The sequence below is a fragment of the Mustelus asterias genome, chromosome 7 (assembly GCF_964213995.1).
Source record: "Mustelus asterias chromosome 7, sMusAst1.hap1.1, whole genome shotgun sequence".
Taxonomy (NCBI): Eukaryota; Metazoa; Chordata; class Chondrichthyes; order Carcharhiniformes; family Triakidae; genus Mustelus; species Mustelus asterias.
Genome location: NC_135807.1, coordinates 39,264,585 through 39,291,028, shown reverse-complemented (window position 1 = coordinate 39,291,028; position 26,444 = coordinate 39,264,585). Strand labels below are relative to the sequence as shown.

The 26,444-nt window shown below is 43.3% G+C and overlaps 1 protein-coding gene across 6 annotated transcripts in view; it reads right to left on the bottom strand.

Moving 5' to 3' along the window:
• Nucleotides 1-26,444, bottom strand: part of LOC144495654 (uncharacterized) — a 361,405-nt gene that overhangs the window by 11,784 nt on the left and 323,177 nt on the right. For all 6 annotated transcript variants that reach the window (XM_078215920.1, XM_078215921.1, XM_078215916.1 and 3 more), the window contains 4 exons: nucleotides 24,910-25,032; nucleotides 9,806-9,898; nucleotides 7,718-7,799; nucleotides 6,106-6,218 (listed from right to left, as the gene is read on the bottom strand). In XM_078215920.1, the coding sequence (XP_078072046.1) occupies nucleotides 6,106-6,218; nucleotides 7,718-7,799; nucleotides 9,806-9,898; nucleotides 24,910-25,032 (411 nt within the window). The remainder of the gene's footprint in view (nucleotides 1-6,105; nucleotides 6,219-7,717; nucleotides 7,800-9,805; nucleotides 9,899-24,909; nucleotides 25,033-26,444) is intronic.

Genomic DNA, 26,444 nt, shown 5'->3' with positions numbered 1-26,444 from the left:
TTACCGGAGAGTTACCAAATAAAATTTGTTACTGAGCCACATATGGATATATTAGGTCAGATGACCAAAAGCAGGGTCAAAGAGTTTCTTAAAGGAGGAAAGAGCATTAGAAAGTCAGAGAGATTTAGGGATGGAATTACAAGCTTAGGCCATTGGCAGCTGAAGAAATAGAGGAGCAAATAAAATCAGGGATGCACAGAGAACAGAATTGATTATGCAGAGAGAGTTGAAGGGCTGGAGATTACAGAAATAGGCTAGGCAAGTAATGAAGAGATTTGAAAACAAGGTTTAGTATTTAAAGTGCTGCTTAACAGGGAGTGAAGGAAAGTCAGCAAGTACAGAGGTGATGGGTGAGTGGGCCTGGAAGTGAGTTAGGACATGGATAGCAGTTTTGAATGACCCCGAGTTTGTCAGAAGTATAACTAAGGAAGGCAGCCAGATCTACATTGCAATAGCCGAGTCAAGATAACAAAGTCACGGGTTTTAACAGCAGATAACTTGAGGCAAGGGTTATCAAGGTCAAAATAGGTGATCTTGGAGGTGGTGAAGCTATGTGGTTCATCTTGGGTCAAAAAAAAGATTGTGAACAGTCTCAGTCTTAAGTGGTAGGGATGGAGTCAATAGCGAGGGAACAGTGTTTGTGACAGGGACCAAAGACAGTAGCTTCCATTATGTCAATATTTAGTTGGAGGGAATTTCTGCTCATCTAGTACTAGATGCTGGGCTAGCTGTCAGACAATTTAGAGACAGTGGAAGGGTTGAGAGAGGTGGAGGTGAGGTAGAGTTCAGTATCGTCAATGTTCATGTGGGAACTGATGCTGTTTTTTTGGATGTTGTTGCCAAGAGGCAGAAGAGAGAGGAGGGAAGCAAGGATAGGTCTCTGGGGATACTAGAGGTAACCATGCAGCAATAGGAAGAGAAGCTGGTTGTAGACAAGATAGAGAAGAATGAAACCAAACAGCAGTCCACCCTGCCAGGCAACAGCGGTGAGGTATGGGAGCAGAATTTCATGGTCAATCTCCATGGTCAAGGATAAGTAGAGAAAGTTTATCACTGGTACAGTCAATTAGAATGTTGTTTGTATCTTTGGTAAGAGCTGTTTTTGGAACTACAACAGGGGCGGAAATCCTTCCCACCTCTGTAATCTCCATGTGCCCTACAACCCTCCAATTCTGGACACTAGGTCTCAGCGATTTTAAATCACTCCGTCATTAATAATAAATTCTGTAATTCCTACCTTGAAATTCTTCACTTCACTTTCCTCTTTTAAAATGCTCCTTAAACCTAGCCTTTTGGCTAAGATCAACTGTCAGATCAAGCCCAAGATGGGGTGCAATGTCTCACCTTGTCAGCTTGGATCTTGTTTGCCTCCCATGTGGGGACCTTGAATTGGAGGTTGAATTTGGGTTTTGGAGCAAGCAAGGATGGATTTGGGTTTGCCCGGTCCATTCTGAGCATTGGCTTTGTACCTTTAAAAATTGAGTAAATTTTTTTTTAAAACCTAGCTTTTTGAACAAGCTTCTGGCCATCTGCCCTAATATTGTCTCGTGTAGCTCAGGCTCATATTTTGTTTCCCAATATCTCTGTTAAGCTCCCTGGGATGTTTTTTAAACTTTAAAGATGCAATATAATACAAGCTGTTATTGTTGCTGATTGGAAGTATTCAGATCGGAAGCCCTCTCTCATTTCACGCTTGACTGAGCTCTGATTTGCAGTGGGCAGGATTTCCATCCACACTTGGAAGGATCTCCCAGATACTGGATGGAGGGCGCCCCAAATCTGAAGGGGCCTTCAGATCTGGGGTCCCCAAACTCCCGCCCGAGATGGAGAATAATTTCTTTTTAATTTTCCCACCCTACTCTAACCTGCGTCCACCAGTCTAAAATTTGAGGCTGGGTGGGAAAAGGCCCTTATGTGGCTATAAAGTGACCACTGAAGGGCCTAGTAGGGGAAACAACAGGTCTGAGGCCCTACCCACTGAATGGTGTAATTCCCTCTGGGCGGTCCCGGAGGGAACCCTGTCCATGCAATTTTACATTCCCCTTCCCCCCACCTGGGGGAAGCATAAAATTCTGCCCACTGAGTTCTGGGAAGGATGGTAGCTGTTTAGGGACTCAGCAACACATTCAAAGACTTTGGAGAGGAAAGAGAAGTGGGATATTGCTAGTTTGCAAGGATGGAGGGTTAAATGTTTCTTTTTGAGTAGAGGGGGTCATGATATTAAACTTGATTGAGAGGGGAACAATAGTTGAGGAAAGAGAGCTATTGCTATTATCAATAGGAATCAGGAGGGGAAACTGGTGGGACAGCAGATTAGCAGGAGTAGGGTCTAGCGAGCAAGATGCGGTTCTCTCAGCAACTAGATGAGATCAGAGGACATGAGAGAAGATAGCAGCAAAATTAAAGAAAGATTCAGGGTTAGGGCAGGGGTTGATCTTTAGAGGAAGCTATCGAAAGGGAGGAAAGCAACAGAAAGATCTGAACAAATGGTATCAAACTTTCAAATCAAAAAGTCCACAAGTTCCTCACACGTATTGCTGGAGGCAAGGCTGAAGGAGACAGGGGAGGGTGTTTAAGACAACATTTTGTGATGAAGAAGAGAAGCCAGGTGTTATCTTTGCCTTCTTGGATAATCTTTAAATAGTGGAAGTTTTAGTGATGAAAAGCAGGACTCAATCAATAATACTTCATATGATCCAGCCAGATCTGGCTATGGGTAGTTAAATCAGATAAGAGACAAAGAGTTGAGAATGGTTATGGATAGAGGAAGGTTGAGGCTTTTTCACTCCATGGAAAAGCTGAACTTTTCAGGAGTACCAGAGTTGAAAGACTCTGTGCATTTCAGCTGAAATGTGTGGGTGGGTGAAGGTCTCCTATCTCTCTAGTCCCCCAGTGCATTTTCTTTCCTCACCACCATCTCAAAGTACTGCAGAGATAAAAAAAGGAAAAAATAAAGAACACAACAGGCAAGGTCAAAATTCAAGCCATTCTCTTTCCTGTGTACAGTAATTCCTTAAGTGAAATTACTAGACACAGATTTTGTGCAGAAACATAAAATGCTGTCACATCGACTTTAAGTAAAAAGACACAACGCTGTGGCACATCAAGATGATAACATTTCTAAACGCAGTAATTATATCCGAAATACTCAGTAAACAATCAGCAAAGGGAAAACTAAATATGGATTAAAAAATGTAAAACATTTCTTACCCGCCCCAATGTTTCAGTCATTTTAAGTGTATTTTTCCAATTTGCTCTTCCCTGCTGAAAGTGAAACTCTTGCTTGGATTTGGTGCCATGCTTGTACCTACCGTCCTCAAGGAACCCTGCCCACATTTCCGATATTTGTGCAGACGTATCAGCAGGCTATGCAGCTGGGTAGAGATCACTACCAAATTTTATCCAGCTCTGAACCATTCATGTCCCTGGACAGCGATCAGAGCTAGTGATGATTATTCTCCTCCTCACTTCCAGGGTACTATTGCTAATTAGCTTTTTGGCTGTTACCTGCCTCAGATCAAAGTCAGCAAGGAAAATGAATTAAAGGTACAATGTGTTGATTCGTACGCTTTTTGTGTCAAACCATGCAGCGTATTCAACCATTGAGCCACAAGGGAAAGAGGAGGTGGGAAGTGGAAAAAAAAACTATTTCTACCTTGTGGCATGGTTTAGTGGGTCAGTTCAGATGTCAAAACTTGATACTGTAAAGATGGCAGACAGGACTACTGCTGACTGGCTAACACTAATGTGCTGGTTCAGTTACCGGGCCATCTCCAGAGAGTGCCAATGATTTCAGACTGGAGGGAGAGAGTGGGATCCTTGATGGAGGGAATTACATTAAAAGACGGATGATAATCCTTGAATTATCCCAAGGCCTCCACAATCAGCTATACATGTTACACCTGCAGTACAGAACAATCCCACCTTCATCCAATTTTTACACTTTCCAGAAAAAAAGGATGGGTGGGGAGGGCAGTCAATGGAGAGAAATTAGCAGCAGGGACTAGAGGTAGAAAGGGATATGGTCCTGCAGTCAGAGTTTAGGGAACTAGGTAGGAAATTAGCAAGCAGGACCTCAAAAGTAGCAATCTCTAGATTACTCCTGGTACCACGCACAAGTAACCATTAGAAATGAGAGGATAAAACAGATGAATGAGTGGCTGGAAAAATGATGCAGAAGGAAGGGCTTTAGATTCCTGGGACATTGGGACCAGCTCTGGGCGAAATGAGAGCTGTACAGGTCAGATGGGTTGCACCTGAACAGGGTTGGGGCTGAGTTCCTTGCTGGTCAGTTTGTCATTGCTATTGGGGAGGATTGAAACTAACTTGGCAAGGATGTGAGAACCAGAAGATCATTTCAGAGAGAAATAACAAGATACACAGAATACTGGGAGAGATAGATAGCACTAGAATAGTAAATTATTAGGTGGGTTCAGAGTAAGGGAGAAAATAATAAGATCTAAAAAAGGGCTAACTGTGCATGTACATGAACACACTAAGTGTGGTAAATGTGATTAGCGAGTTACAGGCGCAAACTACCATGTGGACATAGAATATCGTGGCTATAACATAGATCTAGCTTAAAGGAGGGTATTAAATATTCCTGGATGTAAAGTGATGTTCAGAAAAGATAGGACAGGAGGGGAGGGGGAAATATTGATTGTGGAAAGTAATACAAGTGCTGGAGAAAGAGGATATTACAGAGCACTCAAGAAAAGATTTTATTTGGCGAGAGCTAATGAACCAATAGGTGTGTTTACATTGCTCAGTGTAGTCTATAGGCCACCAAATAGTGGGAAATGTGTAGAGAAACAAATTTACAAGGAAATAACAGAGGTGCAGGAATTATATAGTTATAATGGGAGATGTTAATTATCCGACTGGGATAGTGGGAGCATAAAGGACAGAGAGGGGTAAGAGTTGCCAGAGTGTATTCAGGAAAATGTTCTCCAGCAATATATTTCCAGTCCATTGAGAAAGGAGGAATTGGTAGTCCTCGATCTTGGGAATGAGGTGGGCCAAGTGGATCAGGTGTCAGTGGGACAACATTTAGGGCACAGTGATCATTATGTTATAAGGTTGAAATTGGCTATGGAAAAGGACAAGGGACAATCCAGAGTTAAGAATAGGGAAAAGTCAACTTCAATGGGATAAGAGGATCTCAGCCAGATAAACTGGAATCAAAGGTTGGCAGGAAAATCTATACCCGAATACTGGGCTATCTTTGCACAAGAAATTGCCCCTGGATGTATAGGTTAGAGGGATTAGTGGGACAAAGATGTGGGGTTTCGGGGATAGGACCTGGGTGGGATTGTTGTTGGTGCAGACGCGATGGGCCGAATGGCCTCCTTCTGTACTGTAGGGATTCTATGAGAGATTTGGGCACAGTCCAGCTTATTTTCCCACTAAGAAGAGGGGTAGGACAAAAAACCTGGATGACGAAAAGAGATATAGATTAAGATAAAAAAGGAAAAACGTGTTTAGGGCAGATGTCAGGTGGATAATACAATCAAAAACCAGGCTGAATATAGAAAGTTCAGAGAGGAATTGAAAAAAACAATAAGAGGCAAAGAGAAAATGAAAAGAGACGGGCAGCTAACATAAAAGGAATCCCAAAATCTTCCCTGGTATATAAATAGGAAAAGGGTAGTAAGTGGAGTTGAGCCAAAAAGGGACACTATTATTTAGCTTCAGCACCATTCAGTTAAGGGGCGGGGGGAAGAAAAACAATTTTCCAGTGCTCGATTGCTTTCCACTACTGAAAGTGCACCTGTGCAGACTTTAGGTGAAGATACTATTAGACTTCTTTATCATAATCTCTTAGTTCTTGCTGCTTCATCCTACCTAAAGGTATAACAGCCACTCTTGTAAAGTACCAGTCACCAACACCATCAGTGGACTCACACACCCAACACAGGCGTTAATACCCTTAAGAAAGGAGAGAAAAAGGAGGGAAAATTTGTAAAGGCTATAGAGCAAGGAATGATTCAAATTGGAAGAGAAGGGAGACCAAGTTCCTCAGTCCTTGCTCACAGTTGGTGTGACCAGTCAAAGCCTTTTAAGCCACTATTCTGATCTAGTTTCTGCCACCCAGCATTGCTTCACCTTCACGTTGCCGCCTCCTGGAGTATGGTTGAGGTTGTCCAAGGACCCGATTTTTGACTCTGCTTTGTTTTTGAAATCAGTCTTGGTGGTCTCTATCTTCACATCCCCGCCACCTAAAAACAGTTCATAAAGAACTTTATGCAGAATTACTTTTCGTTCCCATCACGACTCTAAATTTAGAATAAATTTCAAATACATAAGTGAAACAGATAGAAGTTGTGGATGCAGCCAGATAAGGATGAATATAGAACCTGCTTCCAGTTTGTGTTGAATAAGGGGATGTGAGGCTGAATGGTGGTGGCGATGGAAAGAGATGATTTAAGAGAGGAGATAGGCAGAGAGGGGAAGAGGTGAACTCAATTTACAAGCCTGCAATATAGCACCTCTTCAAAGGAGCTATACTTGCAGGACAGTGACCTGTATAGAAAACACTAACCATTCTACATTAGTAGCATCCCACAATCATTAATAAAACAATTGGTCAATTTATTTGTTGTTGGTGTTAACTGAGTGAGGAATGTTGACCAGGACACCACAAGAGCTTCCTGTACTCCTTCACTTTAATTGGAACAGTCGAATGGCGTCTGAGTTTTAGCACCACATTCAAAAGAAAATATCTCAAATAATGCAACACTCCCTTAAGTAAGATTTTGAAAAGGCAGTCTAGATTAGGCATTCAAATCTTGGGAGTTGATGTGAATCCATACTTGCTCAAAGATGACACACCAGGTTACAGATCCCTGAAGATTTATAATATAAATCCATCACCTGGATCTAGTTACACAGACAAAGGCACCCAATTTCAAACCAAAATATATGTCAAATAACCTAGCCTACAAGGCAGCAGCTCAGGTACTAATCAACCTTGGTGCTGTTAGCGAACTGTTTGCGAGGTCCACCAGGATTCCTGCTGCGAAGTGCATACGGATGTTCAGTGAGAAAAGGATTGGCATGTCTGTGCTGCCTCCCATACAGTCAAATGTCATCTTGACCCTAGTCTCACATGAATGGCTACTTGACTGAAGGACTAAAGGATCACCTGTACAGAGGCAAGATTGGAGGCCACTAGGAAAGCTGAGGGTGATAGGAAAACAAAGTCTCTATTGGCAAAGAGATAATTTTCAGTTGAGGAAAAATAAAGTCATTATTACTGGTTCCATCCTGGGTTCAATCTATAATCCTCTTCCCATTGCTGACGTAGAACAAATAGACAAACAGACCTTTATTCAAATTCTACAGTAGAAGTTTAGTACAGTTTCCTATGCATTATTAAGGGAGTGCATCACACAAGTAACTGTTTTGGATGAGACATTAAACCAAGGCTCATTAAAGATCCCATATCTCTGTCCAAGAGGGAGCTCTCCCAAGTGCTGTGGCCAACATTCCTCCCATATCTGCTCTCACCAGTGACAGATTAGAAGGTCATTTTAAGAACTCACTGCTGTGCCTTGAATTGGTGAGGGGATTTGAATACCCATATGTTCCTGCAGAACAGTTACTGCAGTTCAAAGTAATGCACTGTCTATACAAGAGATATGATTAGGTGTTGCTTAAATGTAAGCCTTTACAATTTCAATTTTGAGTTTAGATTTTTGGAATATATTAATAGTACCTGCTTTGTGTTTTAGATTAGTCTTAGATCCGCACTTGGAAGATGCACGGCTCGTTTCCACCTTCGCTTTTGGAATTTGCACCTAAAAAAATGAAGATTTTTAAAAATATGAATCATATCAATGCTTAAAAATCTTTAAGATGATGGAGTGAAAGCGAGAACCACATCAGAAAATGATACACTTCATCAAAGCGTATAAAATATTAAACTGCATAATGCAAATCGAGAATATTACTTCCAATTAAACCAAAAAACTAGGCCCAGGGGGCATAAAGAATAAACTCATTGAATGACTTTTTTATTAAAAGACCGATGAATGTTCTTGAAAAATTTACAGAGCAAGGTACTGGTAATAAAAGCACTGCAGTCTTTCAAAGTACGACAGGAGAATAAATGAAGAAGAGATTGGCCATCATAGCCTGGGTATAGATACATGTTACTGAACCAATAATCCAATAGGCCTGAATTCAAATCTCATAATTTGAGTTCAGTTAAAATAAAACATATCAGTACAAGTAGCCATGGAGCTGTCTGATTATCATTAAAAAATAATGAACTTGTTAAAAAAAAACTGGTTCTTAAAATCCTTCAGGGAAAAACCTTATCTAGCTGCTGTGACTCCAGTCCCTCACCAATATGATGGAACAACTGAGGGCAGTTGAGTCAAAGTCGCAAGGCAGACCATCACCATCTTGCCAGGGCAGCTTAGGAGTGGACAATTACTGCAAACTCCATCAGTGACGCACATGAGTCCTGATATCAATTTTTTGATGGCCTTTTCACACCAATTAAATCAACCGTATATTGTTTATTATGGTGCTGGGGTTGTTGCTTCCCGAAGCATGGCTCTTGTGGCGAACTAGAATAAACCTGCTGGTTTTAGGAATCTAGGAAATTTATACTTGGGCTGCTATCTGGATATTTGTTTCTGTTGGAGAGATGCAACTTGTGGTTGAGAGCAACTGGTGAGGACTGGTTGCTTAATATTCAAGGATACAAAGTGCTCAGGGTCACAGTACTGATTAGCCGTCCAGTAACTGAGCTAACCGACCCTCCATGTGTGCTCCAGGTGAGGCAATGTGATTGACTCTTAACTGCCCTCTCAATTGGCCAAGCCGCTCAGTTCAAGGGCAATTAGGGATGGACAACAAATGCTGGCCCTGAAAGCGACAGCCAAATCTCCAATGAAAGAATATTAAAAAGAGAGGCATTGACATTGTCCGCTACTCCTCTCTTCTTTCCAAGCTGCTCTCCTGGGGGAAGAACTGTTTGAACCAAGTCCAAAGTTGTCGAAGAACAGCGAATTACTTTCTTAGTAGTGGACATTTTCAAAGATAACGGTAAGATTTAACAGCTTAGTTTCCCTCGAATTCACACCATAACATACAGCAGACGAGATAAGAAATACAGTACTGTCACTAGGATATCAGTAAAAGAGGAGTGTCCAAAGCCTTTGTGGGACATTGGGTGTATACCACAGAGCCTTAAATTTAAACCTTCGCTCCCATTAATTTGTAAATACTTAATAGAATCTTACAGCATTAGTGGAGGTTCATCATTCCTGTGCTGCCTGCAGAACTGATGTTAACAGATCTGATTTAGCATTTATCCATTAACACCAAGGACAGTTCCAGCCTGACCTCCAGGCTCATAAAACCCCAATACAGGAAGCCAGCACGAGATACAGTTCAAGACTTAGTGGGCTGGATTGGCAGGGCTCAAGAGCTGAATGTGCTCTAGACTGTAGTCTAGGCACCCACCAATGTAAAGTGTAAGAGATTTTCTTCAATGTCCACTGGACCTGTATAAAAACATCCAACTGTAGACTCTGTCCTTTCAATTTTGTACTATGTAGGGGAGGGGGGAGGGGGGGGGTCTTGGAGTTCTACAACACTAACACGAGGCACTGCAACACAGGTCACTCTCTAATGGTGTTTGCAATGGTAGATGATGAATTAACATGTCTGATACACTTCTTGTAAATGCAACACTTCCCTACATAATACTGGTACCATAGATAAAATAAGCCTAGTGACATCAATGAAATGGAAAAAGATGAGTGCAGAGAGCTCAAAATCCAATACTCACATTACCACCACCAGGAACATGCTTAATGTTATCCTTGGAGCCGCACTTTGATTGCACATGACTGTAGTCAATTTTTTTGTTCACAATCTGGACCTAAGACACATTGGAACAAATCAATTCCACATCAGTTTCCTTTCTAAAAATTCAAAAGGTGTTTCTGAAGTTCCTCAGTTGTGTGTACGTGTGACGATTTACAAGAAAGTCAAAGAGGAAAATTCAATAAAAATTTACGTCAAGAAAAAATGTCCAATGTGTGCAGGAGGGTTTCCTGACACAGTATGTAGATAGGCCAACAAGAGGCGAGGCCACATTGGATTTGGTACTGGGTAATGAACGAGACCAGGTGTTAGATTTGGAGGTAGGGGAGGACTTTGGTGATAGTGAACACAATTCGGTTATGTTTACTTTAGCAATGGAAAGGAATAGGTATATACCGAACAAGAGTTATAGCTGGGGGAAAGGAAATTATGATGCGATTAGGAGAGATTTAGGATGCATAGGTTGGGGAAGGAAACTGCAGGGGATGGACACAATTGAAATGTGGAGCAGCTTGTTCAAGGAACAGCTACTGGGTGTCCTTGATAAGTATGTACCTGTCAGGCAGGGAGAAAATGATCGAGTAAGGGAACCGTGGTTTACTAAAGAAGTTGAATCTCTTGTGAAGAGGAAGAAGGAGACTTATGTAAAGATGAGACGTGAAGGCTCAGTTAGGGCGCTTGAGAGTTACAAGTTAGCCAGGAAGGACCTAAAGAGAGAGAGTTAAGAGCCAGGAGGGGACATGAGAAGACTTTGGCAGGTAGGATCAAGGAAAACCCTAAAGCTTTATATAGCTATGTCAGGAATAAAAGAATGACTAGGGTAAGATTAGGGCCAGTCAAGGACAGTAGTGGGAAGTTGTGCGTGGAGCCCGAAGAGATAGGAGAGGCGCTAAATGAATATTTTTCGTCAGTATTCACGCAGGATAAAGACAATGTTGTCGAGGAGAATACTGAGATACAGGCTATTGGACCAGATGGGATTGAGGTTAATAAGGAGGAGGTGTTAGCAATTCTGGAAAGTGTGAAAATAGATAAGTCCCCTGGGCCGGATGGGATTTATCCCAGGATTCTCTGGGAGGCTAGGGAGGAGATTGCAGAGCCTTTGGCTTTGATCTTTAGGTCGTCATTGTCTACAGGAATAGTGCCAGAAGACTGGAGGATAGCAAATGTTGTCCCCTTGTTCAAGAAGGGAAATAGAGCCAACCCTGGTAATTATAGACCAGTGAGCCTTACTTCTGTTGTGGGCAAAGTTTTGGAAAGGATTATGAGAGATAGGATTTATAATAATCTAGAAAGGAATAATTTGATTTGGGATAGTCAACACGGTTTTGTGAAGGGTAGGTCGTGCCTCACAAACCTTATTGAGTTCTTTGAGAAGGTGACCAAAGAGGTGGATGAGGGTAAAGCAGTTGATGTGGTGTATATAGATTTCAGTAAAGCGTTTGATAAGGTTCCCCACGGTAAGCTATTGCAGAAGATACAGAGGCATGGGATTGAGGGTGATTTAGCGGTTTGGATCAGGAATTGGCCAGCTGTAAGAAGGCAGAGGGTGGTGGTTGATGGGAAATGTTCATCCTGGAGTTCAGTTACTAGTGGTGTACCGCAAGGACCTGTTTTGGGGCCACTGCTGTTTGTCATTTTTATAAACGACCTGGATGAGGGCGTAGAAGGACGGGTTAGTAAATTTGCGGATGACACTAAAGTCGGTGGAGTTGTGGACAGTGCGGAAGGTTGTTGCAGGTTACAGAGGGACATAGATAATAAGCTGCAGTGCTGGGCTGAGAGGTGGCAAATGGAGTTCAATGCGGAAAAGTGTGAGGTGATTCACTTTGGGAGTAACAGGATTACAGAGTACTGGGCTAATGGTAAGATACTTGGTAGTGTGGATGAACAGAGATATCTCGGTGTCCATGTGCATAGATCCCTGAAAGTTGGCACCCAGGTTGATAGGGTTGTTAAGAAGGCGTACGGAGTGTTAGCTTTTATTGGTAGAGGGATTGAGTTTCGGAGCCAGGAGGTCATGTTGCAGCTGTACAAAACTCTGGTGCGGCCGCACTTGGAGTATTGCGTACAGTTCTGGTCACCGCATTGTAGGAAGGATGTGGATGCATTGGAAAGGGTGCAGAGGAGATTTACTAGGATGTTGCCTGGTATGGTGGGAAGGTCTTATGAGCAAAGGCTGAGGGACTTGAGGTTGCTTTCGTTAGAGAGAAGGTTAAAAGGTGACTTAATAGAGTCATACAAGATGATCAGAGGATTAGATAGGGTGGATAATGAGAGCCTTTTTCCTTGGATGGTGATAGCACAAGGGGACATAGCTTTAAATTGAGGGGTGATAGATATAGGACAGATGTCAGAGGTAGGTTCTTCAAGGGCGTGGAATGCCCTGCCTGCAGCAGTAGTGGACTCGCCAACATTAAGGGCATTTAAATGGTCATTGGATAAACATATGGATGATATTGGAATAGTGTAGGTTAAATGGGCTTTAGATTGGTTTCACAGGTCGGCGCAACATTGAGGGCCGAAGGACCTGTACTATGCCATAAGGTTATATGTTCTAAAATGTTTAGTTAATCATATCAATTCTTGTCCTAGTTATGAAATACCATGCTGTGTGCTAGAAGAAACAGGAAGATCATCAGATTTTGGTGAAAAGAGAATGTTCAATGCTAGATGAGTGAAGATCAAAAATGAAAAGCATAGAACAATTTAAAGTCATGTTTCACTCAATTATTCATATTTAACCCTCTCCAGCTATGTTGAGGTTCAGTCCCATTTGTTCCCCTGCTAGTATAGACCAACAACCTGATACATTTCTAAAACGTAACCTGAACATGAAAAATTCCAGAAGATGAAATAATTCCCCTTCCCCGTAATTTCACAGCATTATAAGTCTTACATCACCTTTTTGTTAGCAGCAAAGCAAACATCAGAACTCAAATCTTGTGCCCTCTCCTGCTTGAACTTATTCAGGGCTCTAAATTGAGGATACAGGAAGACAGGGAAGTAGTGGGAAGAGAAACGGGAATATCAACCAACTTTTATACTTGAACTTTTTCTTCTTTGGAACCATGCTGCATAATTAAAAGTGCCATCATTTTGATGAAAAACAAGAATATAGCCTTGTCAATCCATTCTGATGGATTATAAAGATGCCATGAAGAAGAGCATTTGAAGAGGAGCTCTCCCTGTGTCCTGGCCAATCTTCCTCCCTCAACCAGTAGCCTTAAAAGCAGATTGACTGGTCATTCATCTGTTGTTTGAAGTTTACCTTCATAACAATGGTCACTGCCTTTTTGAGAAACAATATGTGTAATTTGAGAGATGATAGATGGTAAGTGAAGCTTGTATGGGGATTTTGGATCCATGGTTCCCAAACTATTTCAGCACTGGGATTCGCCTTTTTATTTCTAAGTCTGCAGTAGATGAATTGATAAGAGATTAATTGCTATGATCAACAATAACACCATCAGTGTACCATACAACTACTGGGTAGAAAGTAAAAGATAAATGAGATAAACCTGGATTGTTGCTCATCTCGAAATTCCTATATTCACAATAATTTACTCAAGTCCAACAGTACATTGATGGTTGTAATAAGGCATTATATAAATGCAGGTTACTCTGATGACAGACAGCAGACCATGGAAGATCTAAAAGGGGCAAATGCATTGCTTCACAAAAGGGCCTTTCTCGGGTGTGAACAGGTCAGTGAAATTTCAGTATTTATCTTTTTGTTCATGATGATGGTGCTATGTTGCTGCTCTGGACCAGATCCAAGGTGCACAGACAAAATTTGGAACAATATTTGGTTTCAGTTTACCCTGTTTCATACCAAGGTTTGTTGGGTGCAATATCTTATTAGAACCCAACATCAACCTAAATTTCAAATCTGATTTTCTGTTAGACTGAGAGACTGGAAGAATTGAAGATGAACACAATTCTTTCAAGAGTGACTGATCCACTATCCAGATTTTTCTGAATGAGGCAGAAACTCATTTACAGAATTCACCAAATTGAACAAGAAGCTTCCATAATTACGAGGTATCGAATTAAAAATTTAGGATAACAGTGGTTACAAAGGGAAGTCAGATGAATATATTTCACCAATGGATAAGGAATAAGGAAAGAAAGATGTGCCTTTTGCAATCTCAGGAAAACCCAGACACTATGCAGCCAATGCAGTGTAGTCACTGTTGTAATGTAGGAAATGAGACTGTCAATTTGTAAACAACAAGCTCCCACAGACAGCAATGTGATAGTGACCAGATTATGCTGTTGACCAGATTTACTCTTTGTGATGTTAATTGAGGGATAAAATTGGGCATGTCACTGGAAAGGACTTCCCTGCTTTGCTTCGAAATACTGTCACCTACTTGGGCGGCACGATAGCACAGTGGTGAGCACTGCTGCTTCACAGCTCTAGGGACCTGGGTTTGATTCCCGGCTTGGGTCAGTCACTGTCTGTGTGGAGTTTGCACATTCTCCTCGTGCCTGCGTGGGTTTCCTCCGGGTACTCCGGTTTCCTCCCACAGTCCAAAGATGTGCGGGTTAGGTTGATTGGCCATGCTAAAATTGCCCCTTAGTGTCCTGAGATGCGTCGGTTAGAGGGATTAGTGGGTAAAATATGTAGGGATATGGGGGTAGGGCCTGGGTGGGATTGTGGTCAGTGCAGACTCGATGGGCCGAATGGCCTCTTTCTGTACTGTAGGGATTCTATGATTCTATTCTATGACTTCAGGGCAACATCTCATCCTAATGACAGCACCTCAAACCTTGCAGTACTCCCACTGGAATATCAGCCTGGAATTTGAAAATTAAGTCTCTGGGGTAGGGGTTGAAACCAGAACTTCTCAAATGAGAGTGGTTCCCAAAGAGCCACAGCTCTCACTGAGCTGAGAGATAAGCTGGTGGGGTAGGACACTAAATGGACAATACGTTCACAAGCAATTGGGTCTACTTTCAAGAGAGATGCAATTGAGGGATACAGCAAAAAATGGATAACGATAGTGTTCTTTGAAAAGAGAATGGAATCAGTGTTTCCCTGATCTTCATAATTATGTTCTTGTGGTGTTTCACTTCCAGCTCTAAGTGCAGTTTGTTCTTGCAACAGCAGCAAATTTTGAAAATAGCACAGTCCCAGGGAGGTTTAAGGAATCGAACTAATTGTAGTGGGATGTCCCTACCGGATTTGGAGATTTTGCAGTTGAACAGTGAACTGAAGGCACATTTAGATTCTGGTTAAACTTGCCACATCTGCAAATCTGGTGGCTATGACTTTCCAGCAATGGTTTTTTGAATCTCACAGGTCAGCCCAATAAACATGGTTACAAGGTCATTGAGTCAAGAACCCTGACACACTACCGCAGTGCATGGGGACACCCAAAAATGAATTGTGCAACCCATAAATAGAAATACCATGTTGTGTGTCCATGCAGGTACATAGAGGCCAGTTCTAATTCACTATAGCAGCCAGAAATGATAGTTTAATGGTGAAAGCTTTTTATCTGATCGATACAAGCCCAGGATTGTTCCAAAGTGGGTATCAGTTTACAATTAAGTAACTTCAAAAAACAAAATCTCAGCTGATGCTTTATTCTTCCTGATTTTCTTAGAGGCACAATCTCAACTGGACAGCCATGAATGTCAGTCACTCTGTTAGGAACATAGGAACAGGAGTAGGCCATTCAGCCCATCGAACCTGTTCTACCATTTAATGAGATCATGGCTGATCTGTGGCCTAACTCCATACATCTCTCTTTGGCCCATGCCCCTTAATACCTTAAATTAACAAAAACAAAATGACTTCAGATTTAAAGATCTAGTATCAGCTGCCATTTGTGGAAGTGAGTTCCAAACCTCTACCACCCTGTGTAGAAGTTCCTAACATCTCTCCGGTCGGTCTGGCCTTGATTTTTAAACTAAGCCCCCAGTTCTAAACTTTCCAACCAGTGGAAATAGTTTATCTTTATCTACCTTTTTTTCCCCTCTGTTAGTATCTTGAAGACTTCGATCAGATTACCCTTTAACCTTCTAAATTCTAGAGAAAACAGATCTAATTTGTATAATCTCCCCTCATAATTGAAGTCCAGGTATCATTCTTGTAAACCTATGCTGCACTACCTCCAAGGGCAATACATTCTTCCTAAGGTGTGGTGTCCAGATCTGCTCTCAGTACTCCAAGTGGAATCTAACCAGGGTTTTGTATAACTGTAGCGTAACTTCTGTGTCCTTATACTCCAGTTCTCCAGATATAAAGGCCAGCATCCCACTTAGCCTTCTTAATTATTTTCTGCACCTGCTCGTGGCATTTTAAAGATGTACCTGAACAACCAAGTCTCTTTGGCACCTACTGTATTTAATTTTATAACATCTAGAAAGTACTCTGATCTATCCTTTTTTAGTCCAAAATGAATAACCTCACACTTGCTTTGAAATCCATCTGCCAGTTTTGCCCATTGACCCATTATCAATATGCCTTTATAATTTTATACTATCTACATTGTCCACAATGTCGCCTAACTTTGTGTCATCAGCAAATTTAGATATATAACTTTCTATGCCATTATCCGAGTCATTCATAAATAACAGAACAAGTGAGGCCCTAACACAGATCCTTGTGGGACACCACGAGTCATATCCCGCCAATTCGAGTACCTACTTGTTATCCCTACCTTCTGTCGCCTGCCACTTAACCAATTTCCCAGCCATGTCAGTAATTTTCTCTCAATTCCATGTGTTTGTACCTTAGTTAACAGCTTATGTGGGATTTTATCAAAGGCTGTTGTCATTGTCCAAGTGTCCTTGCTAAACAAGGCCAGGTAATTTCAGCAAGCTACTCAAACATTAACATCTTACATACACTTCCTAACAGGTTTGCCACTGGATAGTGTTTGGGAGGTGCCCTTGGCTCACATTCATCCAGTCCTCCCCACCCATCTTCCAAACAAGGGTCATGTATTCCATTCCCCCACTGACTGTCTGCATTTCCCGTTACCTCGGAAAAGCAGCTGGCAGAATCAAGGACTCCACACACCCCGGACTTATTTTCTTGTGGGAAAAAGATACAAAAGTCTGAGATCACGTACCAACTGACTTAAGAACAGCTTCTTCCCTGCTGCCATCATTTTGAATGGACCTGCCAAATATGAAGCTGATCTTTCTCTACATTCTAGCTACGACTATAACACTATATTTTGCGCCCTCTCCTTTCCATCTCCCCTATGTACCCTGTAAGCGGTATGTTTTGTCTGTACAGCACGCAAGGAACAATACTTTTCACTGTATCCCAATATATGTGACAATAATAAATCAAATTAGGTCCATCACCACAAGCTTACACAAATATTAACATACATGTTCACCATTCTGGAGATCTATTCCCATAAGCACTGATCTTTTCCAACAAACTTTCCATATTCTTTCCCTCTTTTTCCCCACCCCCATTCTGAAAATAGCTAATCTGTTACAAACATTAATTATAGTCACTGTGACCCGTCATTTAAATCGAAGTCTCCAGTATGGAATATAATTTTACATGCGGGGCTGAATCTCAATTGTTTCAATGACTGTAGTAGCAGATTCCATCACTAATGCAGCCTCTGAACAGTTATTACATTGCTGCTAAAGCACCATCTGGATGCTTCAACTCATTCCCCTCCTCCCACCACGCACACACATTGTGACGTCAAATCAGGCAAATGCCGGAGAAAAGGAGAGAGAAAGGTCTGTCATCTTCAAACTCTAATCTATGTGAATCACTGCAACACAAACACACCCTATTCTTTGTAACTCTAATATTAAGCATTAACTTCATCATTCAAAAATCAAATAGTGGGAAACAGCATAGTTAAAGTCCTAACAGCAATTTCTTTTTTTCAAATCTAAGGATTTTAGATCCTTTCCTCTTTTGTAGCAGAGCTCGAAACAATATTTGCAAAAGAAGCAAATTTCAGCCTCCAGCATCTTTGTTCTCTCTGTCCAATTTATGGATAAAGAATGGATGTTTCCTTGCTGGCTCAGCAATGATAGGCTAGCTTATCTTTAACTGATACAACATCCTTGGGTTAGAGACAAGGAGTTGGGAAAAGGCAGGAATCAAAGGATAGTACAGCACAGATGGATGCCATTCAGCCCACCAAGTCTGCTCTCAAAGATCAGTTTAGCTAACTCCACTCACTTGCTCTTTGCCCAAATTTTACAAGTATCTGAATGTTGGTACTCAATCAGAATTTTATGACCAAGTCTATGTCTGGCACTACATTCCAAATCTTAAATTCATACTCTGCTTCAGTCTTCACAAAGGAAGACACAAATAATATACCAGAAGTTCTGAGAGAAACAAGTTTTAGTGAGGAGCTGAAGGAAACCAACATTTGTAGAGAAATGGTTTTGAGGAAATTGATGGGATTGGAGGAGGATAAATCTCCAGGTCCTGGTAATCTTCATCCTAGAGTACTTCAGGAATTGGCCCTGGAAATAGTAGATCCATTGGTGGTAATTTTCCAAAATGCTTTGGACTCTTGACTGGTTCCTACAGATTGGAGGGTAGCTAATGTAAGCCCACTATTCAAAAAGGAGATAAAGAGAAAACAGGGAACTATAGACCAGTGAGCCTAATGTCGGTACTGGGGAAGTTACTACAGTCCTTGATCGAGGATTTCATAACTCAGCATTTGAAAGGCAGTGGTATATTCAGACAAAGTTAGCATGGATTTACAAAAGGGAAATAATGCTTGACGAATCTATTGGAATTCTTTGAGGATGTAACCAGTAAAGTTGACCAAGGAGAACCAGTGGAAGTGGTTTATTTAGAATTTGAGAAGGCTTTTGACAACGTCTCACATTACAGACTACTATGCAAAATTAAAACACATGGGATTGCAGGTAATATCAAGATGGATAGAAAGCTGATTAAAAGATAGGAAGCAAAGAGTTGGCATAAACGGAGTCCTTTTTTGATTGACAGTCAGTGACTAGTGGGGTTCCACATGGATCTGTGCTAAGACCCCAACTGTTCAAATTATATATTAATGATTTGGATATATTGTTATACATTATATTATTGCTACCAAAGTGGATAACCTCACATTTATCCACATTATACTGCATATGCCCACACACTCAGCCTGTCCAAATCACACTGAAGCATCTTTGCATCCTCCTCACAGCTCACCATCCCACCCAACTTTCTAGAGGGAACTGAATGTATTATGTCCAAATTTGCAGATTGATAGAAAGTTGGGTGGGAGGGTGAGCTGTGAGGAGGATACAAAGATGCTTCAGTGTGATTTGGACAGGCTAAGTGTGTGGGCATATGCAGTATAATGTGGATAAATGTGAGGTTATCCACTTTGGTAGCAATAATAGGAAGACAGATTATTACTCGAATGGGTGTAAATTGAGAGAGATGGATACTCTGAGATCTTGGTGTCCTCGTGCATCAGTCGCTGAAAGTAAGCGCGCAGGTACAGCAGGAGTAAAGAAGGCAAATGGTATGTTGGCCTTCACAGCAAGAGGATTTGAGGATAGGGATAGGAATAAAAGCAAATCAGTGCAAATGCTGGAATCTGAAACTAAAAGGGAAAACACTGGAAAAGCTCAGCAGGTTTGCCAGCATCTGTAAGGAGAGAAAACAGCTGACGTTTCGAGTCCAGATGATCCTTTGCCAAAGCTAAAAGGCATAGAAAGTGGGAGATATTTATACTGCAAGGTGAGGGAATGAAAGATGAGTTATAGCCATAGAAACCGGGGAAAAGGCTGCTACTGGCAGTCCACAGAGAGAATAAAGGGTGTGAATGGCCAAACGGCAGAGCAGCTGTAAGCTGTGACAGATCAAGATGTGGGGGGATGGAGTTGGAAAAGATGGGACAGAGGTAGAATGTAGAAAAGGGGAAGTGGGGGGCAGAAAAGGTAAGGGAAGAGGGATGAAGTAGGGGGAAAGAGTGGGGGGAGAAAAATGAAGAAAGACGATAAAGAAATAAAAGGTAGAGAACAGTAAAAAATTAAATAAAATAGAATGAAAACAAAGGGGGCCAAGGTGGGATAGAGCAAATCATCTGAAGTTGTTGAATTCGATGTTGAGACCGGAAGGCTGTAAAGTGCCTAGCCGGAAGAGGAGATGCTGTTCCTCCAGTTTGCGTTGAGCTTCACTGGAACAGGGATAGGGATGTTTTGCTGCAATCGTATAGGGCACTGGTGAGCCACACCTGGAGTATTGTGTGCCGTTTTGGTGTCCTTATCTGAAGAAGGATGTCCTTGCTATAGAGGGAGTACAGTGAAGGCTTGCCAGGCTGATTCCTGACATGGCAGGTCTGTCATATGAGGAGAGATAGGTTGGTTAGGATAATATTCATCGGAGTTTAGAAGAATGAGAGGGAATCTCATAGAAACTTATACAATTCTAACAGGGTTAGATAGGGTAGATACAGAAAGAATGTTCCCAATGGTGGGGGAGTCCAGAACTAGGTGCCATAGTTTGAGGATAAGGGATAGACCTTTTAGAACTGATTTGAGGAGAAATTTCTTCACCCAGGGAGTGGTGAATGTGTGAAATTCACTACCACAGGACGTAGTTGAGCCAAAACGTTGTCTGATTTCAAGAAAAAATTAGAGATAGGTCTTTGGATCAAGGGATATGGTGGGGGAAGGGGGGGTGGGAGGTATCAGGATATTGAATTCAATAATCAACCATGATCAAAATGAATTGCAGAGCAGGCTTGAAGGGCCGAAGGGCCAAATGGCCTTCTCCTGCTTTTATTTTCTATGTTGTGTTTACCATTCATTGTGTAAAAATGTTTTCCCTCATGTCTCATTCTTTCAGTAATTATCTTAAACGATGTTCTTTGGTCATTGTCTCTTCAGTCATTGGAAACAGTTTTTCTTTATTCACTCTATCTAAATCCTGCATCCCCACCATTGACATTAGACTGACTGACTTGTAATTGCCAATTTTATTCTCCTCCCCTTTTTGAACAAGTCAGTAACAACTGGAATCCTTCAGTCATTTGGCAAAAGGCCATAACCCAAGGAGATCACGCCTCCGTCTTTTGGCTAACATCATGCGTCAAATCAAGCTCAAGATGGGGTGCAATGCCTCATCTCGTCAGCTTGGATCTTGTTTGTCTCCCTTGTGGGGGCCTTGAATTAGATTCATTTGGATTTTAAATTGAGTTTTTGGAGCAAACGAGGAACGGATTTGGGTTTGCCTGGTTCATTCTGAGCATTGTCTTTGTAACCTTAAGAATGGAGTAAAAAAATAATTTAAAAAGGAGGATTGGAAGATTGTGGTCAGTAATCCCTGCAATTCCTACCCATATTTTCCTCAGCAACCTGGAATGTATCCTATCTGGATACTTTAAATACGGTCTCTTTATCTATTTTTATCTCATCCGGTATTCCCAATAGGTTCCTTGTTTACCATAGCTTTGGCCAAATCCACTTGCTCGCCAAACATCAATGCAAAGTACTCGATGATACCTTTTGCCTTCGTTTTGGTTCCTAATCATTTTCACCGGTTCTCTGACGTCTCTTTTATCATTAATCTGCCTTTCAAAGACATTAGGGGTCCTTTTTACACCAATCAATTCTCATATTGTCCATTTGCCTCTTTTATTTCTGTTCTCATTGAACCATTTATATTGAACTTGATCAGCTTTGTAGTACCTTAGATGACATCTATCGTACACCCCTTTATGTGCTTTATCCTACTCTCAACTTCTTTGTCATCCTGGGAGCTTTGTCGTTGATTGATCTTTTCTCCCCGAGGAAATGTACTTCAATTTTACCTGAATCATCGACACCTAAGGCCACACATTTCTCTTTTACATGTCTCCCTGCCAGCCTCTAATGTACTACTCCAGATCTACCCAGGTTTTGTTGAAATTAGCCCTCCTCCAGTTAAGTTTTTTCATTCTTGGTTGTTCCATGTCCTTTGCCCTAACAAATCTAAACTGTAGAATACTATGATCACTATTGTCAACACTTCCCCAACTGTGACATTCTCCACTTAACCCACTTCATTCCACAGGACTTGATACAGCAATACCTCCTTTCTCAATGGGCAGGAAACATATTGATCAAAATAATGTCCTGAAAATTCTTCAGAAATCCCTTCCTTTCTCTGTCCTTAGCCCCATTCAAAATTGGGGTAATTCAAGTTTCACATTTGCAGTACTTTATAGTCCTTGTATCTCCCAGTAATTTCTGTGCATATTTGCTCCTCTAACTCCTTCCCATTATTTAAGAACCTTTAAATTACAACAAGCTAAATAATAGCTCCTCTCCTGTTACTTGCCTCCAATGAAACAGATTCTGTCCTTGGCCTCTCGAGGACATTCTCTCTTTCCAACAATGTAATATTTTCCTTTATCAAACCTGCTACAACACCACTCTGACCATCCTTCCTCAATATCTTGTACCCAGGAATATTAAGCATTTCTTTATATGGCAGACCCTAGTTTTCACTACAACATATTCCCACGTGGCTATTTGCGCCTGCAAATAGTAACCACACTTTGTGCATTTACAAACTGACAGGCGGGAAGTGTTGAGTGAGGACAAGATCACGTTCAGCTGCGATGTCTTTCATGCAGGAATAATCTACTGATGCTCAGATTGTAGATTTGCATCTAAATAATGTTTCCAGAGGATTACTCATGAAGCTGAACACCAGGAACAAAGAAAAAAAGTCCGTTAAGCATTCACAATGTCATAACAATAGTGCATTTCCAAGACTCTGTGATTAATTTGGACACATACGCCTGTATGGTTATCTTTTTCCTCAATAATTAGAGGACATCATCTTAAATGTTCACACCTCTTGTCTATTCATCGTTAGGCTTCTGTAAGTGTGAGGCTGCATAGTAGAGGATATAAAGAGAGAAACTCAATGGGAGCTGTGGGTCTAAATGAGTGAAATTTTTGTTTCCACCTCCTTTCTTTGAGCCCTTTTTTATTCACTCTTGTCGATGCTGAGTATTGCTGTGGAGTAGAGTTCCAAGAACTCTTTGCAACTTCTGAAAAGAGTGAGGGGAGTGGGGCATGTGGGGACAGGTAAGGGTGGAGAGGGGTGGGAGCAGGGAGCAAGAAGGTGTAAGGAAGAGAGGGAAGCTACGTAAAGAGAGAGCAGAAGGGAAGGAGGGGGAGGGCCGCCGAGGGTGAGAGAAGGGGGGGGGGGGGGGGGGAGTGGCGGAGGGTGAGAGAGAGGGAGGGAGTGACGGAGGGTGAGAGAGAGGGAGGGAGTGACGGAGGGTGAGAGAGAGGGAGGGTGTGACGGAGGGTGAGAGAGGGAAGGAATGACGGAGGGTGAGAGAGAGGGAGGGAGTGACGGAGGGTGAGAGAGAGGGAGGGAGTGACAGAGGGTGAGAGAGAGGGAGGGAGGGACGGAGGGTGAGAGAGAGGGAGGGAGTGACGGAGGGTGAGAGAGGGAGGGAGTGACGGAGGGTGAGAGAGAGGGAGGTAGGGACAGAGGGTGAGAGAGAGGGAGAGAGGGAGGGATGGAGAGAGAGGGGGAGCGAGTGACGGAGGGCGAGAGGGAGGGAGGGCGAGAGGGAGGGAGGGCGAGAGAGAGGGAGGGCGAGAGAGAGGGAGGGCGAGAGAGAGGGAGGGCGAGAGAGAGGGAGGGCGAGAGAGAGGGAGGGCGAGAGAGAGGGAGGGCGAGAGAGAGGGAGGGCGAGAGAGAGGGAGGGCGAGAGAGAGGGAGGGCGAGAGAGAGGGAGGGCGAGAGAGAGGGAGGGCGAGAGAGAGGGAGGGCGAGAGAGAGGGAGGGCGAGAGAGAGGGAGGGCGAGAGAGAGGGAGGGCGAGAGAGAGGGAGGGCGAGAGAGAGGGAGGGCGAGAGAGAGGGAGGGCGAGAGAGAGGGAGGGCGAGAGAGAGGGAGGGCGAGAGAGAGGGAGGGCGAGAGAGAGGGAGGGCGAGAGAGAGGGAGGGCGAGAGAGAGGGAGGGCGAGAGAGAGGGAGGGCGAGAGAGAGGGAGGGCGAGAGAGAGGGAGGGCGAGAGAGAGGGAGGGCGAGAGAGAGGGAGGGCGAGAGAGAGGGAGGGCGAGAGAGAGGGAGGGCGAGAGAGAGGGAGGGCGGGAGAGAGGGAGGGCGGGAGAGAGGGAGGGCGGGAGAGAGGGAGGGCGGGAGAGAGGGAGGGCGGGAGAGAGGGAGGGCGGGAGAGAGGGAGGGCGGGAGAGAGGGAGGGCGGGAGAGAGGGAGGGCGGGAGAGAGGGAGGGCGGGAGAGAGGGAGGGCGGGAGAGAGGGAGGGCGGGAGAGAGGGAGGGCGGGAGAGAGGGAGGGCGGGAGAGAGGGAGGGCGGGAGAGAGGGAGGGCGGGAGAGAGGGAGGGCGGGAGAGAGGGAGGGCGGGAGAGAGGGAGGGCGGGAGAGAGGGAGGGCGGGAGAGAGGGAGGGCGGGAGAGAGGGAGGGCGGGAGAGAGGGAGGGCGGGAGAGAGGGAGGGCGGGAGAGAGGGAGGGCGGGAGAGAGGGAGGGCGGGAGAGAGGGAGGGCGGGAGAGAGGGAGGGCGGGAGGGACGGACGGAGGACGAGAGAGAGGGAGGGAGGGAGGGCGAGAGAGAGGGAGGGAGGGAGGGACGGAGGGTGAGAGAGAGGGAGGGATGGAGAGTGACAGACAGGGAGGGACGGAGGGTGAGAGACAGGGAGGGACGGAGGGTGAGAGACAGGGAGGGACGGAGGGTGAGAGACAGGGAGGGACGGAGGGTGAGAGACAGGGAGGGACGGCGGGTGAGAGACAGGGAGGGACGGAGGGTGAGAGGGGATGACTCAGGAAATGAAACAGGGAAAGAGGGATGGAGGAAGGAGTTCTGAGGGGAGGTAGAAAGTGAGAAGAGAATTCTTTCTACCTTAAAAAGTGCTATATAAATGCAAGTTGTTGTTGCTTAGAATGTTGCATCAGTTTTCACTTAGTGTGAATCAGTTTCCCAAGAGTGAAAGTAATCAATTATACCATTCTGTGCTATAAACAATCTTCACAGGGACCATGATGCAAAACCATAGAGAAATGTACAGACAATTATTAAACTTCGAAATGAACGTGAAACCAAAATTGACATTTTTATTCACTCACTTTGCCATTGGTTTGTTTTTGGCTATCTCTCATGCTTGTGGTTTTAGTTACTCGAGTCACAGTGCTGGATTCAGCTTTTCGGTTCAATCTTACCGGCTCAGGCCTTTTCTCTACTGGTTTAGCCTAAATGGACAACAAAAGGGATGGAGAAAAAAACAAGCACACAGACAGATGTAATGAAGGAAAACACAAGAAAAATGCCCTGGAATGAAATGGAATTGAATAATTAACCCAAAGGGAATATTTAAAATAAAAAAGCATCACATCGCAATACAGCAGGATAATGTTTTACAGAATGTTGTACACCATTTAGTTTCTTAATGGTTTGACATTTGTCTGAAGTTCACTGATGTTCCAAAACACATTTTCTCCATAGAAAGCAGCACCAGGAAACTCAGAATGGACGATATAGTTTAAAGCAAAGATTTGATCTTTCTTTAAAAAGAAAGGAAGGTGGGACCTGTACAAATAGGACGGGTTGCACCTGAACCAGAGGGGCACCAATATCCTGGGAGGGAAATTTGCTACGGCTGTTCGGGGGGGTTTAAACTAATTTGTCGGGGGGATGGGAAAAGGAGCTGTAGTCCAGAAGTCAATGTTGAGTGTAGTGAGGTACTGAGGAAAATATCAAGGTCGCAGGAGTGTACCGGCAGACAGGAAGGTGGGTTGAAGTGTGTCTACTTCAATGCAAGGAGCATCCGGAATAAGGTAGGTGAACTTGGAGCGTGAATTGGTACTTGGGACTACAATGTTGTGGCCATTACGGAGGCATGGTTAGAACAGGGACAGGAATGGTTGTTGGAAGTTCCGGGGTATAGATGTTTCAGTAAGATTAGGGAAGCTGGTAAAAGAGGTGGTGGAGTAGCATTGTTAATCAAGGATAGTTTAACGGCTGTAGAAAGGCAGTTCGAGGGGGATCTACCTACTGAGGTAATATGGGCTGAAGTTAGAAATAGGAAAGGAGCGGTCACGTTGTTAGTTGTCTATAGGCCCCCAAATAGTAATAGAGATGTGGAGGAAGAAATTGCAAAGCAGATTATGGATAGGTGTGGAGGTCACAGGGTAGTTGTCATGGGTGACTTTAACTTTCCAAATATTGATTGGAACCTTTATAGGTCGAATAGTTCGGATGGGGCACTTTTTATACAGTGTGTGCAGGAGGGTTTCCTGACACAATATGTGGATAGGCCAACAAGAGGTGGGGCCACATTGGATTTGGTACTGGGTAATGAACTGGGCCAAGTGTTAGATTTGGGTGTGGGAGAGCACTTTGGAGATAGCGACCACAATTCGGTGTCTTTCGTTATTGCAATGGAGAGGGATAGGGCCGTACGGCAGGGCAAGGTTTACAATTGGGGGAGGGGTAATTATGATGCGATTAGGCAAGAATTAGAGAACATAAGGTGGGAACAGAAACTGTCAGGGAAAGGCACAAATGAAAAGTGGAGCTTATTCAAGGAACAAATACTGCGTGTCCTTGATAGGTATGTCCCTGTCAGGCAGGGAGGAAATGGCCGAGTGAGGGAACCATGGTT